We start from the raw sequence: 19,864 nt of genomic DNA on the forward strand, positions 1-19,864 counted from the left end.
TGTTTATTTATAAATAAAAAAGTTATTTATTAACGCAGGGGAGAAAAGAGAGAAAACAAAGTCGGAAACGAGCAAGAAGAGAGAAAAGATATTTTCTTCTCGCGGGTACGACGAACGGCGGTGTTGTTTTCCGTAATCCGTTTCTCGTTTCTCGCGCGCGCGCCACTGCTCCATAGTCTCTGCCGCTCTTGTGTTGTCGACTGCCGTGTATTTGCCGGCCCGTCCGCAAGCCGTCTCCGATTCCGCCGTCGTCTTCTCCGTTCCGGGTCTTCCTCGCCACACTACGCGAAACGACGACCACCTGAAGGCTGCTTGCCCACCCATACTGGCTGCCGTGGTCGCTCAAACGTTTCCGTTTGTGACGCACAAGTGTCCCCAAGTCCTATAAGGTGAGTGCGAGTGCAGTATACAATTACTATATTAGCTCGTCGCCTCTCGCAAAATCCCCGTCTCGGTCCCACGAAATACAATAATAATCATAAGTCATAACAATAACACATATTATTATGGCAAGTACCTACCATAGACGTGAAATGCCCGTTGTAACTCACCAGCTGCCCGCCTATAATTATTATAGTAGTCCCCCACTAATGTTTAATAACAACACCGACGACCATCTAGCATACAGCATGTTGTCGTTATTATTATCGCGTGCGTTTGTTTGTTTTGTTTGTTCGGCTGTCCGTCCGTTTCGCGTCTGGCGGATCTGCAGGTTCAAACAATGGCCGATCAGAGGTTCTGTTTGCGGTGGAACAACCACCAGCCTAACCTGGTGAACGTCATGACGGGCCTGTTGAACAGTGAGATGTTCGTGGACGCCACCATCGCCGCCGAAGGCCGGAAAATACAAGTGCACAAAGTCGTGCTGTCTGCATGCAGCAGCTATTTTCAAGTAAGATCCAAAATCCTCTAATGAAAATCCCACCCATCAGTGGCAAGCTATCTGTAAAGTTGTTTCAATTTCTCGCTGATGATATCATCTAAACCAGTGACTTGTAAATATATGTCCCCTGGGGTTGGTCGTCCATTGTCAGTGTTCCATGTGAAATGTTTGTTATCGATGATCAACATTTCTATCGCACCGGGCGGCCCGCTTATGATGTCTTATAAGATTATGCTAAATGGACGGGTTATTAATTTTGTAAACGTTATTGGTACTTCTTCAGGTCAAACCAACCAATACTATATTATACGAGTGTTTGGTATTTACTACAGTGCGGCTCAATCACTATAATAGTTGAATTAAATCGTCGGTAAATAACATAATTTATTATTACCTACTCTAAACAGATAGTAACAAAAATATATAAGAATCTCTACTAATGATTAATTAATTAATTAAGGGTACACTGTAGTGCGATAAACAATCAGGTACATTTTTAAGCTTTCATGCAGCAATTAATCTTTGATACAGTAATAATATCACTATTATAACCATGTACCTATAGTAGTTGCTACATAGGTAGATATGCTTATAAAAGTGTCTTATATTATATCTAATTAAAATATGATTTAATTATTACATTATTATATTTTTAATTATTTATATTATAAATCATATTCAATTATTTTAATAATTAATGCATTGATATATTATTATAGAGGAACTACAAACAAAACATATCATTATATCATTAAGAGATAAATGTTCTAAGTAAAATCAGCTGATAAGAAATTCTATTCAAACATGTATTCAATATACTATAATATAATATTGTATATATTTATATTATATAATATTGTTATTTTTTTTTCAATGATAACTACTTTTTATTACTATCAGATACTATGTTAAGATTATCTAAATGTTAATTGATCACGTATAGGTACCTACCTACCTACTATTATATGTTATGGTATGTAAGCGATTTATCTATACCTATTATTAGTTTATATTTCCTTTTCGAGATGATATAGATTTATTATCAATTAAGGATTCTCTTGAAGATGTTTGCATGACATTTATTATCTCCGACCTACATGTCATACAAATACCTATATTGAAACATAGAGACCTACTTGAATTTCTCATTTTGTAGCCAAATTACTTAAGATAGGTAAACATATCCCCTAACATAACACATTGTAACATTTGCTAGGGTATTAATGCATAGTTACCCTGGGGAAGGAAGAGGATACCTACAGTTTTTAGTAAAAAATAAAAATATTAAAGAAACTATTTGTATTCACCTTTTATTAACTTAAACTGGTTGTAAGTAGGGAATAGATTTTATTGTAATTTTACATATTTTTACGTATGTTATATTATGTTACACAAATTTCTAAGTAAGTTGGAGCCAATATAAATGTTCATATTTTTACATTCTTAAATACATAATATTCTTATTTGTATATGTAGGGGTGATTTTTCAATGAGACGTTTTTTTACATTTTTTTTCACTTTTTTTGTTTTTCACTATCACGCATCAATTTTTTTTTTGCTTCATACATTAAATATAGAAATTAAATAATTTTTTTTTAAAAATTGTTTAGAATTTCCCAATTTAGAAATGCAGGTACCTATGATAATTTATATGATATCCAAATATTTAAATATGTTTTGAAATGATGGAAAAGTTATATATTGCAAGTGTGCTGAACATGTTACCAATAGGTATGCAATTGTGAGCAGATAAATAAATGCAAGCTTAAAATTAATGAATTTATTATAACCAGAAATCATACAATATGAAAATATATTATTATTTTTATTCTGAGTTTAATAAACAACAAATATTTGAATGCGTACCTATTTTTATTTTACATTTATATATTTCACTAAATATTGTACATAATTTTTTTATTATTGCATTATTAACTGTTTCCTAGCTATATGTTTATGACTTAAAATATAAATTGTTTATGAGTAAATATAGAAGTCAGAAGAAATGATATTAACAATTGGTAAATGTTGTAAAAGTTATGCTTTGAACAGTTTGGCTACAAAAAGAAAAAAATGCAAAGTATTAGGTATTTTGGTACAATAAGTGTGTGAACAATTTTAATGGGATTCAAATAGGAGTTCCTGCTAAAAGTACCTCTTTTCATTACAACTTACTGACAAATAAAATAAGACGAAAAAGATTCCCGGCCTTGTCTTCAGATGAATTAACAGATAAAATTGTTTGTTGGATCCAAAATAAATGTACCTTTAAGTCAGTTTTCAATATCATAAATTCGTCATCAGATCTATCAGTTCAATAGGATGAAGATTTATAAATTTATCCTAATTATTATTACCAATACAGAACTTCTTCCTAATGATTTGTTTTAAATCTATTTAACAACTTATTTCAAACACAAACTATCAATTTCATCTGAACTTGTGTTGTAAAAATTATATCTTTATACCAAATGTGTATTGACTGTTATAGATGCTTTTCAATGAAACACCTTGTCAACATCCAATAATCATCATCAAAGACATGTCTTATAATCATTTAAAAACATTAATTGAGTTTATGTACTATGGTGAAGTTAACATCTCTCAAGATCAACTCCCAATTATTTTAAAAGTAAATTGTATTTTATTTATTGCATTGTATTGTATTGTATTAATTATATACTAATCATTAAAATATTCTAAGGCAGCTGAAAGCTTACAAATAAAAGGATTGACAGAGAAAACCATGTTTCCATTTGCTACAACACGACACGCAGAAACTGAATATAGTTTGTTGTCACCCACAGCAAAACGAAAAAAAATGCATCTCATGAAAACATCCAGTGATAAATCTGAACACAACAGTTCTATCGAAGATATATCAGTAACTGAACAAGATAATATGTCAACTGTATGAATTTATTAAAATAAAATTAATAGATTTTGTAAGCATACATTAACGTGTATTTTTTATTTATTTTCTACAGAGATCTCAACCTACATCACAAGGACAAGAAGCATCAAAACCTATTAGTAGTGTAAGCAAACAATCGTCTACAGATAACCATACAACAATTGTTCACCATAAACCTGAAGGTATGTTTAAGTCATTATTAATAACAATACTTTTGTAGTTTGGTACTTATTTACTGTTTATAAATTAGTTTAAGTTTAATACACAATTTATTTTTGTAAATTTTGATTCTGTTTTGTATTTAGTTCAACATTTTAATGAAAGTATTATTTATATCTTAAAATTGAATGTACATAAGCATGTTCTTTTTCATTTATTATACAGTTTTGTAGGATAATGATTATTTTTGCTAAGCGAATCCAAAATATGAGTAACTATTTAGATGAGTGAATAGTTTCAAAAACGTTCAACCTGTAAATGCTCACTTTAATGAGTTGCTTAATTGCATAATAAAATATGTCTTTAAATGTATTTCTTCTTGAAAATTTAATTTTTGTGTCTTCTTTTCTTTCCATTTTAAATATCTTATTTACCAGAAATTTTTATTACAAATTACAACATTTGCTAACAGGTTGGTCGTTTTTGGAGCAGCTCTCTGATTGCCCGCCTCACAGTGTCTACGCCATACCCAAAGCCAAAGCAGTATCCAAACCAGAGAATAAAGTTCGCAAAAAACGAGAACCCGGTATTCGGGAGAGTGATCGTTTTAAGGAAGCTCTTGAAGCTGTACGTGTGGGCCGTATGGGATTTTGTCGTGCTGCTCAAGAGTATGGGATAAATAACCGTACCTTGTGGCTCGAGTACAAAAAGAAAGGTTATCCTGTTCATCGAAAAGGTCAGTCTTCCTCGTCTATTCCAGTACCCTCGCCAGCATCTTCAATCAATGGTCAATCATCCGAGCAAGTGTATCAAGCACCACTTTATGAACCTTCAACATCTCAAACGTCGGCAGTTGATCATCCTGCTTATGTTTCACAAATGTATTCGCAGCCTCTGACAGTGATTAACCCGTGCTATTATTCTTCACCCGCACCTTCAATATTTTCAACAGACAACCATACATAAATTATTGATTTATTTATTAACAAATCATATTTTTATTTTGTTTCCTTTTATTTTAGTTATTAATTTCACTCATGCTGGTTTGCACAAATAGTTTATATTTATAATTTGACGGTTCATTAATATTTGATGACACATCCATCACAGTTCATTTTTTTTATGTTTAAGGGATTGTTAAGTATTTAATGACTCGTTAAACCCCTTTGAAACAGATGATTGTGCAATCTGGTGTTAATCTTAAATTATTTATTTGTATAGAAATTACAATTATTATAATATATTATTAGGTTTAATTTGATTTGTATAACAAAACTATTTTTAAATGTAATGTATATCGAAATATAACTATTGTATTTTGTATTTTTGTTGTGTTTATTTACCTTGAATTTATTAAACATTGATAATAATGATAAATAAAATTAAGTGCTATAAATTAAATATTAAAAATGGATATTTTAATTTTCCAGTTAATAAACGAATTAGGACTCTAGTACGTCAACCCCATATAAAAATCAATGATAGTGACATGAGTACAGATACATCAATGGTAATAAACGAAACAAATGATGAATCTGAACCTGTAATCCGAGTGCTAGAGAGGCAGTGTTCAGAGCCAAATCCATCATCAACCAACACACTAGCTGTTCCTAAACCAACCATAGTCAAACAAATTTCTCAGCCATCTGAACCTAGTCTAATGGCTAGAGGCCTCTTCAATGATGAATTGCCCACTAGCGCATCACAGGTAATCTATACATTTTATACAAATATTATTTGTCAAACATATTACCATATTATTGTGAATGCAATGGTAGTTATTGAGTTACTAGACAATATTAAACTGCATTATAGGTAAACACAACTGATTCTTATAATGGATCAACACGATCTGACCACTGCCCATTGTTACGTTCGGGACCGGCACTTGGATGCAGTTTCTGTTGGAACACAATAGACACCCGTGGAAGGTTCTTGAGACGCAAAACCAAATATCAATGCCCCGAATGCAATATAAACCTTTGCCTGGTTCCTTGTTTTCAGGTGATTATTTAATTAGATTGGTTATTATCATCATCTAAATAAATAGTAACTTATTTTACATCTTGAGAGAAGGAAACTACACTCACATATGTTGTCTCAGTCTTGCAAACAGCAAATTTTATGTTACAATAATCCATTTTACATTGTTATTTTTGAAATTAGAGTGAATATGATAAAATTTAAAGGTGAGATTATTATCCAGGGTATTTCACATGATCTTATTGATTTTATTTTGAAGTAAATTATAGTAATTTTCAAATTGGTTAACTTGTTTCTTAATAAAAATATCAATAATAGTCTCCCAGATGCTCTAAATAATATTTCGTTTAAATTTTATAACAGGTCAATCCATTAATTTTAGAATTTACAGACTAAAATTAATTATTGTGAACTAAAATTTGCCATGTTGTATGTTTGTAAGATGGAGACAACCCATGGCATCATTTTAATGAGAAAATATAAATATTAACGATGGATAGTAAAGAAAAATAGTTTTATTCTGTGCATAATTTCATTTTGTATAAACAAATATGACAATAGAAAATTTGAAATTAAAATTGAGCAGTTCATTAAACAATTTGTTGATAAATGGTTAAATTTGTATTTTTCATTATTTACATTTTAGTAAGTATTCCATAGTATGTGTTTTCTCAAATAATTTTTATGACATAAGTATTTGATTAATTGTAGTACTTTGCATTAGTGACCATTAATAATGTACAGTTATCTTCATAGGCAAACTATGGGTCTGGCCAATCAGGCCATGGCCCGGCCTAATATTGACTTAATAGAATTTTCATGTTTATCATTTGGCTTGTCTTATATCTTATCTTTAATAAAAATATTCTAGTTTCACTTATGGTAATCTTGCCACTGTTCTCAAGTTATATAAACAGCAAAATTCTGTATGTATAATTATAATTTTGGATAACATTTATTTTTTGGTTATTCAGGAGTTTCACGAAAAACAAATTCAGACAAAATCCACTGATATTCCTACAACAGATCATCCTCGAACTCAAAAGATGACAGACGACGCAGCGGAATAATATTTTCCTGTGATATCAATTTGTTATAACCTAAAATAATTAACTAAGCGTTACCATTTGTTACTACTTAAGAATTTGTTCTGATTTTATTTTAGTCTAGAACAAAATAATACTTAGTTACACATTATTATGAATATAGATATATTTTTTTTTATATGTTCAAGAATATTTTTAAAATTTAAAAATATACAGACATTTGCGAAAATATAATATAATACCGTTGCCATTAAAAGTGTTGACCACAATTTGCATTGATTATCTTTACCTCGTTTTACATTATTTTGCAGTTCAACTCCATTAAAATAACATGAGTTTAGACTATCAGTTACAGAATGTAGCCTGTCTAAAACAGGACAGTACCTCGGTGGCCAATTTTTGCATGGGTGTGACTTTGTTAGCCTGTAAGAGGCGTCACCAAAGCTAACTGTTTTCCACTGAGGCATGATAGGCTATAGGTTTAATTATTTAATATATTTATCAGATTTATTTTAGTGCCCAAGTATTTGTCAATATAAAAGAAGATAATTTTAATTTATTTTAAAAATGATGTAAGTTTTTTAAACGACACTTACATATTACTTATTCAAAATGTTATACGTTCTAGTCATCCATGAAAATGTTATGCGATTACAATTTTGTTTCTATGTTATAAATTACAGCATGACACATTTTAATAATTTTTTTATGTTTAACTGCAATTTCAAATCCTGAATCACAAAATTGTTGCCAAAACAATAAAATGGATTTAATATTATTAAGTTATTATTTAAATTCTTAAGAACTTGTATATATGTATATTTTATGCGATTTTCAATTATGGCTAAGATATGTTATCAGAAAAAGAGAATCCAGGCATGAATAAAAAAGCATCTTGACTGCAATGCACTTACATTTATAATACTATCGAGCATCAACCGTTAAATGATTCAAAAACATTGTAACTGCGTATACGATTATTCAGTGGTTTATCAGAAGACAATATTTACACACTAGTGAAACTAGTATTGAATTTGCACGTCACAACATAATTGCAGTTTTGTATTAGAGTATAACATTTTTCGTAACAGTTATCAAGTAGTACACTTCAGATAAGGGTTTATAAATACCATTATAAATATTCCAATTCAAACTTTACAACAATGGTAAAAAAAATATAATTTAAAGCAACACAAAATCAGAAACTTAGTATGAAATTGAGATGAGTAATGCAGTGTTATTATAAACACAAAATTATCTTGATACCAATTTATCACATCAATACCAAATCTATCATAATACGTTCAGAGAAATGTTCAAGGAATTAAGGAAGTGTATAATAAAAACATTTTTTAATAAAAAAAATAAAAACTTATTGTTTTAGTTCAAATATACAATGTATATTTAAAGTAAATGAAATAATAGATGGAAATTAACGGTTAGACTTGGCCACACGTTCGAGTTCGTCCTTCTTCTTGATAGCGTAAGAATTCGATGATCCCTATAAAAGCAAAAATAATCCCATTAATTTATAATATTCAATTAATTTAATTCAACAAGGAATATTTGTAACTGACCTTAGCAGCATTGATCAATTCATCAGCTAAACATTCAGCAATTGTTTTGATATTTCTAAACGCAGCTTCTCGGGATCCCGTACACAACAACCAAATAGCTTGGTTAACACGTCTCAATGGGGAAACATCAACAGCTTGACGCCTGACTGTACCAGCTCTACCAATACGTGTGGAGTCTTCTCTGGGTCCACTGTTAATGATGGCTTTTACAAGCACTTGCAATGGATTTTCACCAGATAAAAGGTAGATAATTTCAAAAGCGTGTTTAACAATGCGAACGGCCATCAGTTTCTTTCCGTTATTACGTCCGTGCATCATCAAAGAGTTGGTCAAACGTTCAACAATGGGGCATTGAGCCTTACGGAAACGTTTAGCAGCATAACGACCAGCAGAGTGAGGAACATATTTGGCGTACTTTTCTTTGACAGCAATGTAATCCTATAAAAATGTAAATGTTTTTATAATGTCAAGTATTTACTCAATTATAACTTAAATATGAACCTTACCCAACTAAATAATATTATGTTATAATACAATTCATTAAAAAGAAGTAAGTAGTTAAATTAAATTTGATTTTATCTTACTTGCAAAGACATATCAGAAACTTCTACATCATCACAACTCCATCTGCCAAATAATTTCACTTCTGGTAATTCAGCTGCAATTTGTGTTGGAGCAATATCTACATTAGTAGCTCCGACATCTCCCCAGTCTTCGTCAGCCATGATGATTCTAAAAATTAAAAATCATTTAGAATACAAAAAAAGATTTGACTAAATGTCAAACAAAATGATCTCATGTGACTGTAAATATGGGAGTATATTAAAGTAACCAAAATTAAATAGTAACATTATTATTTTAAATTCATACTTAAAAATGAAACGTGATAATCACACAGGTCCCATAATGTTTACCTCTCAAAAGATACAAGTAAACGAGATTAATAAAATGAATAATAGTTTTTATAAATGTGGGGAAAGGGCACTACTACCACGTAAGGTGAAAAATCAAATAATTTACCTCTAAGAAAACTGTTGCTGGAACAGATTAGCGAACACCAGAGAACAGGATTTTAATTAGCAAATAAATTAATATAGAAAATTAAAAAATTAAGATTCGACAGATATACAATTTGTTTTGAGGTTAGCCATGTGTAACTCTGGTAGACTTTTCGACTTTCGTTGTAGTCACTAAATCTATAGAAATATAGGTGTGTGCGCCCTAGGCAACTTCGATATTGTTCACAGTAGTATTTACGAAATAATTCTTACCTGTGTTTTCCTTGCTGATCAAATTGAAAATTTTCCGAATCCGGAACGTCGGAACGCGGACGAGCTAAACAATATTTCCAAACGAAAGAGAGCGGTCGGCGAGACGGCGACAGGACACGGCGACGAGGCGATATCGCGACGACATCTTATTGGCGACACTGCGAACAGATACACCAGGTTCGCAGTGCCGCCAACAGATCGATGAAGGCCAAAGACGATTTAGATATTGCGCGGTTTAAAATAGTTATTGAAGTCGCCGATTGCGGAGAATGATTTTTTTAAAAATATTATAATATTAATTGGACGATCAGGGCGAGTGATCCGTAACCGTGCATTCGGCACATTGGTACGGACGTCGTGTTTTGATCATAGTGGTTCCGATTTGTCACATATCTAGTTTAATCATTCATTCGTTCAATGTTTCGTTTATACAATTAGTAGTGGCACGATGTTGAGGAGATCTTATCTTGTAGTTGTAGAGTAGTTGAAGTTCTAACTATGACAAAACATTTCTATTCCTTCACGGTCTTAGAAGATCTTCTAGGATTATGTTTCTTTCTAATTCTAATAATATATTTTGTCACAGTTTAAAGGTAACCGTGTGGCTCAATCCTTCCGGAAGTCCAATCGGCGGTAATTATCGTTTCTTTGATGGGATTGGCTACACCGTTCGCTTCGCATTTCCCACTGTGATAAGGAAAATAATATTGTGGTAACCACGATTAAAGATAGCATATTCTTATATCGTGGTGGTAACACAATAGATAATAGATATTAAATTATTATTATTTATTTATAATTATTGTTCACTTCTGTTTATTCTGTGGTAAATACTTAGCGCTACTGTGGTAATTACTAAGCAATACTAAGTATTTAGCCATGTTCGGGCGTAGACGTAGAGAGAGAGACACGACGATTAATTTGTCGGCCCAAAATCACTGGACAAGTGGTAAGTTTAACTAAACGATTTCATTTTTCTCTAAAACAGTTATAAATCGTACCATTGTTGCCAGATATTGCATTTCCACGTCGCTTTTATTCTAAGATTGTTTAAATCTCTACGTTTGCATTACCTACCCAATAACACTCCTGTTTTTTTTTCAGATGATTCAAAATTTGGTCAGCGGATGCTTGAAAAATTTGGTTGGTCTAAAGGATCTGGTCTTGGAAAAAATAAACAAGGAATATCAGAAAACATTAAAGTTATACATAAAGTGCAACCTACAGGTAGTTAATTAAAGATTTTATTTTCAGCTTATACTTCCTCCAGGCATCTAGTAGTCTAATACCAAGTTGATTTAGTTATTAAAAAAGTATTAATTTAACTTTTTAAGCTCTTACCTTGGTTTTCTTTGAAGGCGTTGAACATATTACAGTTATTACTAGAGCCCTTAATTTTATGCATTCAAAAATTGGCAATTATGAAGCAAATATGCATACAATAAGTGGCTAAATATGCAATCGTATGCATTATTTTGTACTTAATAAAATATGTTTCAAAAAATAAAATAACAAAAATTGTAATAATAATAAACTACTAAACTACTAAACTTTTGATCATAAACCAAAATACTCAAATAATTAGAATTGTTACAAACATTTAATAGATTAAAATATTTTATTCAGTATTATAAAATTTGAATATTTCTCTTTGAATAGAGAAAATAAAAATAAAAATAACCAAACAAATCCGAGTAAACCTAACAATAAACATTCAAACTAATAGAACTAAAATTTTCTATAAAAAATTATTTTGAAGATAGACAATATTAACTTTTAGACTTGTCATTAAAATATTTAAAATAAAAATAGTAAACAACTTTTGAAAATATGAAAATATGAAAATGTAATATTTTAGAAGTTATAAAATTAAAAAAAACTAAAATCTACTGTTTATGTTGTATATTATTTTGAATGACATGTCTTGAACTCTCAAAAAAGAAGACAAATTGACAATCAGTATTTAAAAACCTACCGTGATGCATGCATTAACATGGTCTATTGTTTTAATGTTCTGCAGTAACATTGATTTATCATTAAATACACATTAAATATGCATGTTATATGCTTTTATGAACTAATATACAATAATCCTCCACATATGCAAAATATGCAAAACCAGATTTGTTATTTGAATTCAGTGTACCTAATATGAACCTAAGACATTTAAAACCCCCATTGACATGCATGCATTATGTACTTACATGCAAATGCATATAATTCTGTGCTCTAGTTATTATGGTTAAAACGGATCCATGAAACTAATACATTAAATTAATTTCAATATTAAGTTACATTGCATAGTAAAAATATTTTCCCAAGGCTTATAATTGTGTGAGCTTAGATAATTGATTTCAAATAATCTATGATTTTTTTTTTGAAATAAATATTTAAAAAATAATTTTTTCATACATTAAAGATTTTTGTTTTTAGGACACTTATGCCAGTTACATTTTTCCCCCTAATTTTTTTGTACACAATTATGTTATGCCATTGAATAATAATATGCTTATTGTGCCTCAAGATTGTTTTCTAAATATTTTTTTTTAAAACAAAATAAATTCTTAGTCTAACTTTGCTTAGCAAAAAATAAAAATAAACTGTTTCATTACTTATTAGTTATTTCAATTTACCGGTCTATAATTAAGAAGAATTCATAACAATAGGTACCTATTTTTATAACATTATTATTTTCTAAATTGTTAAATGTACCCATTCAAGTTTTCAATTTATTAAATTATATCTAGCGAATTGCATGAGTAATTTTTATAAGTTTAGAGTATTATCAAATATAGTGTGTTTAATTTCTAACTATATGTATAATTTGTATAATTTTATAGGACTAGGATTTGTAGCAAATAATGCAGATGATTGGTTCAAAGCAGGCGAAGAATATTCGCGCTTATTATCACAATTAACAGAGAAATTTGATCAGTATCAAGAATTATCAGAATCAAATGGAGATGCAGCTTCTAAAAAATCACTTGTTCAAAATTCATTGAATTCAAGATCAAGAGTTCAGTATGTATTTAAGAATAAAAATGTTTATCAAAGAATTAGGTTTGATAATTTTTATTAATTCCATTAATAATTGATTATGTTTTTCAGTTACCACAAATTCACCAAGGGTAAAGATTTGACACAATACAAAAGAGAAGAATTGACATGTATACTAGGAAAAGGTGTTAAAGATGATGGTCAAATATTAGATGGTTTGAACATGGAAGAATATTTTAAATCTAAAAAAGAACGTTTAAAATTACAAAAAGATAAACAAGATACATCATCAATTGTTGAAGTTGATATAATTGATAATAATGATAATATGCAGGAAAAAATTAATGTCAACAAAGAAACAGAAACCCAAACTGAAGAACATGAAATAAATACAATGCTACTGAAAAAAAAGAAACGAAGAGCTAAACAATTAAAAGATACAGAACTTGTAATGCCAATTTATGACGAAATTCAGTTAAAGAAAAAAAAGAAAAAAATGAAAGAACTCACTTGTGAAAATATTGATGACCCTGAAAAGACAAAAAAAAAAACTAAGAAAAATAAATTACCCATCAACGAGGATGATAAGTCAGAAGATAAGACTGAAGAAAACAACAACCCAACGTTAGAAGAAAATGATGCTGATGTTCAAGAATCGGAGTTAGTTTTGACTCAGAAATATCAAAACTTGGTTGATCTCTTGATAGAGAATAGTTCTGCTGGTAGTAAATATTGTAAAGATTTGACAAGTCCTTTATTCCAAGAGAAAATGAAAGAGTTTGCTGATAGTGTTACTCGCCAATGCTCAACCACAGTTGGTTCTACTGAAATAAAATCATCATCCAAAAAAGAAACAACTACTCCTAAACCAATTATTTTGAATCCAGACGATAAAAATTTTATTAAAGACTTTGAAGAACAAAAATCCAAAGCTCTTGAGAGTATATGTAAACGTCAACAATTGGCAAAATATGTAAATGAAAAATCTATGTTTATTGCCAATCACGGAGATGTGTTATTCTTTGGTAGTAATATAAATGATATAAAAGGCTATGGTGAATGGTAAATTATATTAAGTATTAAAGAATAATTACAATCTTTGTTTGTTTATACCTTATACATAATAAGTCTATCTTATACAATGTAATAATAGAACTTTAAAAATGATATAGTCAACTCCTGTATTATACAGAGCTTATTTGCTATACAAAAGACCTAGCCGCTAATGGTTTGAGTTTAATTCCCTTGATTTTCAATTTGGGCAGCTCGGCGGTAGTGCCTAAGCTCAAATTGCATGCGTTTTTAAGAAAATTCTATTTAGTTATCTGATTTAATTTAAACGTATTGGCCACTATACTTAATAAATAATTGATGACTAACGTTTAAATTAGAATTGTTTGTTATAATATTAAATTTTTAAATATTGTGTAAGTGTTCCAAAAACAATAATGATCAAGTTTTTGTGGTTTTGCTAAATTAATTGAATGTCATAATATTGCTATAGGTGTTAGCTTAGTACAAAGTGTAGGACTTAAGTATTGTGTTTTATTGTTTAATTCCAATTGTAATACAATGGTTTTGAAGTTCCTTTTTGATCCCTAAATTGTATTAACACTAATACATATGTAGCTAAGACAGAACACACCTATAAAAAAAAATAATAGGTTATGAAATGCACCTGAATGTAAACTTAGGTAGATATTGGTCAAAATTACGTTATAAATATGTAATTTATTCCCATTCATTAAACTTACACATTTAATGAGACTCATGTTGAATATAATAAAACCACCAATTGAAGCGTAAACGTTTCTAGCATTTGCTCGGACATAAAAAATATTTACCTAAACAGAAAAAATATAATATAATAGGTAATTTATATTTTATAATGAATGAAGAGTTTTTATTGGTACTCATTGTTACTATGTAAGTATATATAATATAGATGTCATTGAACTAACCGCTTTTTTAATTTCTATATTCATGTTAAATCTGTTACGAAGCTTCAGTTTTTCAAGGCTTGCCAAAATTCTTTTGGACTGAAAAAAATATATATAATTATTTTATTTAACTACCTATTCGATATTCAGTTTTAAGAACACAATATGCTTATAATTTTGGCTTGCTAAGCACTAAAGAGTGAACTTCAGACGTAGTTACATCTGTAGCTGTTTGAGTTTATGCAATAGAAATGGAATTTAAACAAGAATATTATAAGAAAACGTCTGCATGATTGTAAACTCAGAACCTCAAACTTGTTAGACTAATATAGTCGAATAAAAAGTAGGTACTTCGTTTTATTAAATGAACATTCTCTTGATATTAATTATAATTTTTAGTTAATCCTATCTAGATTTAATGACTTAGGAGTTTATAGTAATTCGGATAATTTCAACTAGGTACCTACCTGCCGGCTACCTTCACGAATGTGGTTGTTCGACTGATGTAATAGAGTTACAGTTAGATTTTATAAGTTTTAGGTTCTTATGACCTGTGTTAAAAACTGATATAATCGAATATCTACCTAACGTCATACGTATACCTAGCTGTATAGGTAAGTATATATATATATATACATATCGATTGTACGATTATAGTCTGAACTCTGAAGTAGTAGATAATAAAAATTATGCAGTACACTATTATTTCAGTGTTACCTATCTAGGTACTTGAGTAATCTCGGTCTTGAGGGTAGTATTTGAAGATCACTGGTAGGTATAGAGGAGTACGACTATTACGAGTAGGTATAACTTGATATTACCTATATTTTAATGCAATTATGATTTATATTTTATAGTGAATCAATCAGGAAAATACAATTTTAAATCGTAGAGTTTGATGTTGCCTGTTTGTACCCCAAACCATACGAGTTTATAGGTACTACCTACCTTTTAAAATAACCATGCTGTAATTTAATGGGTTATTAATCTATTAACTGTTCCTACTATGCATATAAGTAAATCCGTTTAATAGGTATCATTTAAATTGAGTTGGAAAATTGGTTTTAATTTTTTGTTTAACAATTTTTTTTTAAATGTTGACGCTTTTGGCCTTTACACACCTTTTTGTGTTCAGAATTCAGAGGACCGAGGTTATTTCAGGGACAGCAGAGGGAGATTTTAAATGCATTATAACATCAAGAAAGTTTGTGATAGGTACCAAAATTGTGGACCAAATTCCTCGACTTGGCCCTGCCGACGGCAGTGCACTCTCGATAAGTACCTACCTACCTACCTACCTACAACAATATGCGTATACACGTCAAAGCTGGGCAAGTAACTTTTTTCAACTAGTTAAAGTTAAGTTACTTTAATACAAAAATGAACGAAGTTAATAAGTTAGTTTCTGAAATTTTCTAAATTCTTAAATTAGTTAAAAGATACTAAGTTAGTTGGATGAAAATAGTAACTTAAGTTACTTAACAACTAGCGCATAGAACTAGGTACCTAGGACGTCAGTTTTTTTAATATTTTAAAATTTGAAACCAGTTTGTTCAAAATGGGTACCTATGTTAACTGTTAAGTATTATATAAATTAATTACTCCGTGTCTCGGTATCAAACTTAAATTATTGGTAACCTAACTGATAATTTGATCAAATGTCTCAGCTTTTGAGTGGGTGCCTACTAAAACTAATTAACTTGGAAACGAATTCGAATATTATATCAGTCATTAGACCACTGAATGTATAGCAAAATAAAGAATATACAGACAGTATGATGCTACCTATTTATACTATATTGGTATCTACAATATATTAATACTTATGTATTTATCTATTGCACATTATAATTAAAGGCGTCGTGATTAACGTGTCTTACAAGAAAATAATAGGTGTAGGTATTGTATTGTAATAGTAAGTAGTAACTAATACTAATAAGTAATAGTTAATAAGAAATAATATGACAAGTTGTACCTAGGTACCTATATGTTTTTATCATAAAATTGAAAATACTTAATAACCTACCTATTCATTGTTAATAATATATAATTATGATAATGGCTATTCCCACTAGCTATTGGGCAGCTTTTAGCAGTTTTTCGGAGCATTTGGATTTTTGGAATGAAAAAAGAACTAGTTACCTACGTATTGTTACTAACAAGTTAAATTCGATTATATTACACATTCAATTCAACTAGTTAAGTTACAGAGTTAATATGAATTAAAAGTTAAAATTAACTAGTTTAAGTTAGAAAATTACTCTAAAAGTAACTGTCTAACTAGTTAGTGTCCAGCTTTGGGACACGATAATGTTATAAATACATAATATAGGCCAGTACCTCGGCGGACAGGCGGTCGCCGACCGTGCACACGCATGACGTGTGCAGCACGAATATGAACAGCTCGCCTAAGTGCTGGAACAGCAGATAAGGCGTGAACGAGGCGTGAACATCCAGCGAGGACACGATCTCCAGCAGTCGGAACACGACCATGATGACGCGGACGATGTTGTAGGCCCACTGCAGCAGCATCTCGGGTGCGTAGGCCCGGTTTACGTGGCCGGCGAGTGTGCACAGCTCGTCGTAAACGTCGGTCAACCGAGCCAGCGACCGGCCCGCGGACGCCGGGTCACGGGCCACGTCCAGCGACTCGACCATGTCGTTGACGCGGCCGAACCCGCTGGCCAGCACGTAGTATTGCACAAACACCAATATGTAGACGACCATCTGGCCCATGCCGTTGAACCAGTATGCGATCACCACGGTCGGCGGCACCAATATCATGTACAACTGCGATAGCGAGGCGTACACCGCCAGTGACGCCGGCGCGGCGTACCAGACGGCCCGGGACAGGTCGCGGCGGTTGGCCAGCGACGCTGCTTCCCGGGTGTCGTACAGGAACTGGAGCGTCCGCTCGGCGCCCGCCAACCCGGCCAGCTTATGCCACCGCCCGTAGAACATGGAGCACATCACGTTGGACGACGGTCCCACGTTCCGGTTGAGCAGCTCGATCAACGCGAAGCAGTACGACTCCTCGAAGCAAGTCTGGAACGAGCCGGCCACGTACCGCACGCCTTCTATGTAGTTGTAATGTACCACGTATACGTTCAGACACGCATACAACGTCCACACCGGTATCATCCGCTTGTCGAACGAATACTGGTACCGGCCTGCAAACAGGGTTGTGAAGAATATACTTTTGAAAATCCAAAATCTAAGGCAGATGCGAAAAAAAACATTTCGAATATTATCAGAAATATTATAATTTTAAGTATTTAAATAGTTCGATGTTGAATGCATTTTAAACAATAATTGAATACGTCTTTTTCTTCGACACTCTATATACCACCACTGTTCATTAATGACAACATCCTTGTATATATGGCCTAAATGGGTAGGTAGTATTTAGATTGGATTTAATACGGATATTAGGTATAATAATAATTAAGTTTTCAGACATTTAAAATAAAAATGTTGACAAAATGTAATGCAGCAGAGAGGTCAAAACGTCCCTCAAAAATGTTACCACAATATTAACTACCTATCCATTTTATAATGACATATAGCCATATACCTAGGTACTATTCGCATTTTTTAATTTTGTAGTATCGTGTATTATTCGTATTAATTTAATTTTTAAATAATGTATTATATGTTCATCGATTTCTGGATAACATGTAAATCGACCATGTATTATAGAACCTATAGATCGCGTATAGAACATTATAGATAAATAAACAGCTAATTTTGTCTTAAAATGGAGTGCCATATACGATTTTCTACCTTTAGTCTATAAGTCTATAAGTAATTAATTGTGTTATGTACTTATGCATAAACTGTACATTTTTAAGCCATACCTTTTTTTTATAGGTAATGTACTTAGTTATGTTATTGTTTGGTAAAATTATAATTGCTAAGAAATTTAAAAAAAAAAATTTGTAACGAGAAAGTAATGTAATTTTATTACAATTTTATTTGAGTAACGAGTAAAGTAACTTTATTACATTTATCTCTAAGTAACGAGTAACGTAACGTAATTACTTTTTAAAAGTAACTTACCCAACACTGTATTAACCATTTAAAGTTCAAATGTTGACAAAATGTATTAAACTCTCTAAAAATTGTAGGTTATTTTGTAATTAATAGTTTATAAAATGTTTAATTTTTATACCTAAGTATTTAAAATTTTAAACAAGGTTTCTCATAAGTAATTCATACTTGTAGCCATACGACATAGAAAGCACAGTTTTTTTATAGATATTTTAAGTTCAAATTTAGACAAATTTAGTTGGTTAAACAAAAAATAACAATGGTTTGTTAGTAACTAATTTCATGTAGAGCCGCCGAATCTCTGTAATTCAAATTTCGAATGCTGATGGGTAGTTGCCAGTTGGTACAAATTAATTTGACTCGTGTATTTCTCGAGTTATTGAATTTTGCGACACTACTTAACTATCCAGTGTATATCATGGCATGAAACTTCATAAAAATTATTCTCAATGAGAGACAAGGTAAACTTCGAGTAATAATAATTGAGAGTCGGGTTATCGAAGCTCGAAATGTATACATATGTCACGGGTAATGTCCGATGTCCGAGTAATGACGACATCACCCGGGTAAACTGGACGAAATCTTAATCTAACCTCCATGTACAATATTACCATAACTGTAATTTATGTTAAACTTTGAGTAATCATCCGAGTAATGTTGACATAAGCCAAGCATCGTTGGACATTGTGGTAATATTAACTTCAAAAAAAAAAAAAAATTAAAGAAATGTATATTTATATTTTAGAGTGGTAATTTTTTAACTATTAAAATAATATTATTATTGTTTAACACTTACAACCAATTAATGAAAGCATGATAATGGGTCGGTTCTCAGTTTGCACCTCTGCAGTCTATACACCAGGTACCGAAACTACCAGTGTCAGATATTTTTGCAGCATTTATATTTATTAGGTAATTGATCTGAACTTTATTATTGCCTCCTTTCGATTTACGTTCTCCTATGGTCTCTGTGGGTTTGTTTCAATTACCTATTAAATATTAACAATGTCTATATCTACGAAAATACGTCTATATAATATATAT

At 30.9% G+C, this 19,864-nt stretch overlaps 3 protein-coding genes across 6 annotated transcripts; 2 read left to right on the plus strand and 1 right to left on the minus strand.

Moving 5' to 3' along the window:
• Window positions 1-47: 47 nt before the first annotated feature.
• Window positions 48-7,264, plus strand: LOC111036034 (sex determination protein fruitless-like). 3 transcript variants are annotated; one of them, XM_022317917.1, is made up of 8 exons: window positions 48-389; window positions 713-892; window positions 3,375-3,515; window positions 3,588-3,794; window positions 3,871-3,979; window positions 5,387-5,664; window positions 5,772-5,960; window positions 6,914-7,264. In XM_022317917.1, the coding sequence occupies exons 2-8, from the start codon at window positions 722-724 to the stop codon at window positions 7,007-7,009; spliced, it is 1,191 nt and encodes a 396-aa protein (XP_022173609.1). In that variant the 5' UTR covers window positions 48-389; window positions 713-721; the 3' UTR covers window positions 7,010-7,264. The 3 variants fall into 3 exon arrangements, with proteins under 3 accessions (XP_022173609.1, XP_022173610.1, XP_022173611.1); XM_022317919.1 differs by lacking the exons at window positions 48-389; window positions 713-892 and adding an exon at window positions 1,167-1,253; XM_022317918.1 differs by lacking the exons at window positions 5,387-5,664; window positions 5,772-5,960; window positions 6,914-7,264 and adding an exon at window positions 4,429-4,994 and having other exon boundaries at window positions 56-389.
• Window positions 7,265-8,357: 1,093 nt separating this feature from the next.
• LOC111036035 (40S ribosomal protein S5) lies at window positions 8,358-9,966 on the minus strand. Of its 2 annotated transcripts, none has more exons than XM_022317920.1 (4): window positions 9,834-9,966; window positions 9,147-9,294; window positions 8,563-9,000; window positions 8,358-8,486 (listed from the first exon to the last, which is right to left on the minus strand). In XM_022317920.1, exons 2-4 carry the CDS (start codon window positions 9,285-9,287, stop codon window positions 8,418-8,420), a joined length of 648 nt encoding a protein of 215 aa, XP_022173612.1. In that variant the 5' UTR covers window positions 9,288-9,294; window positions 9,834-9,966; the 3' UTR covers window positions 8,358-8,417. The 2 variants fall into 2 exon arrangements, with proteins under 2 accessions (XP_022173612.1, XP_022173614.1); XM_022317922.1 differs by lacking the exon at window positions 9,834-9,966 and adding an exon at window positions 9,583-9,703.
• Window positions 9,967-10,583: 617 nt separating this feature from the next.
• On the plus strand, window positions 10,584-13,921 carry LOC111036033 (PIN2/TERF1-interacting telomerase inhibitor 1-like). The gene is made up of 4 exons (XM_022317916.1): window positions 10,584-10,782; window positions 10,938-11,060; window positions 12,674-12,854; window positions 12,942-13,921. The coding sequence occupies exons 1-4, from the start codon at window positions 10,713-10,715 to the stop codon at window positions 13,894-13,896; spliced, it is 1,329 nt and encodes a 442-aa protein (XP_022173608.1). The 5' UTR covers window positions 10,584-10,712; the 3' UTR covers window positions 13,897-13,921.
• The last annotated feature ends 5,943 nt before the right edge of the window (window positions 13,922-19,864 follow it).

This window comes from Myzus persicae, unplaced genomic scaffold, assembly GCF_001856785.1.
Source record: "Myzus persicae strain clone G006 unplaced genomic scaffold, MPER_G0061.0, whole genome shotgun sequence".
NCBI classification, from domain to species: domain Eukaryota; kingdom Metazoa; phylum Arthropoda; class Insecta; order Hemiptera; family Aphididae; genus Myzus; species Myzus persicae.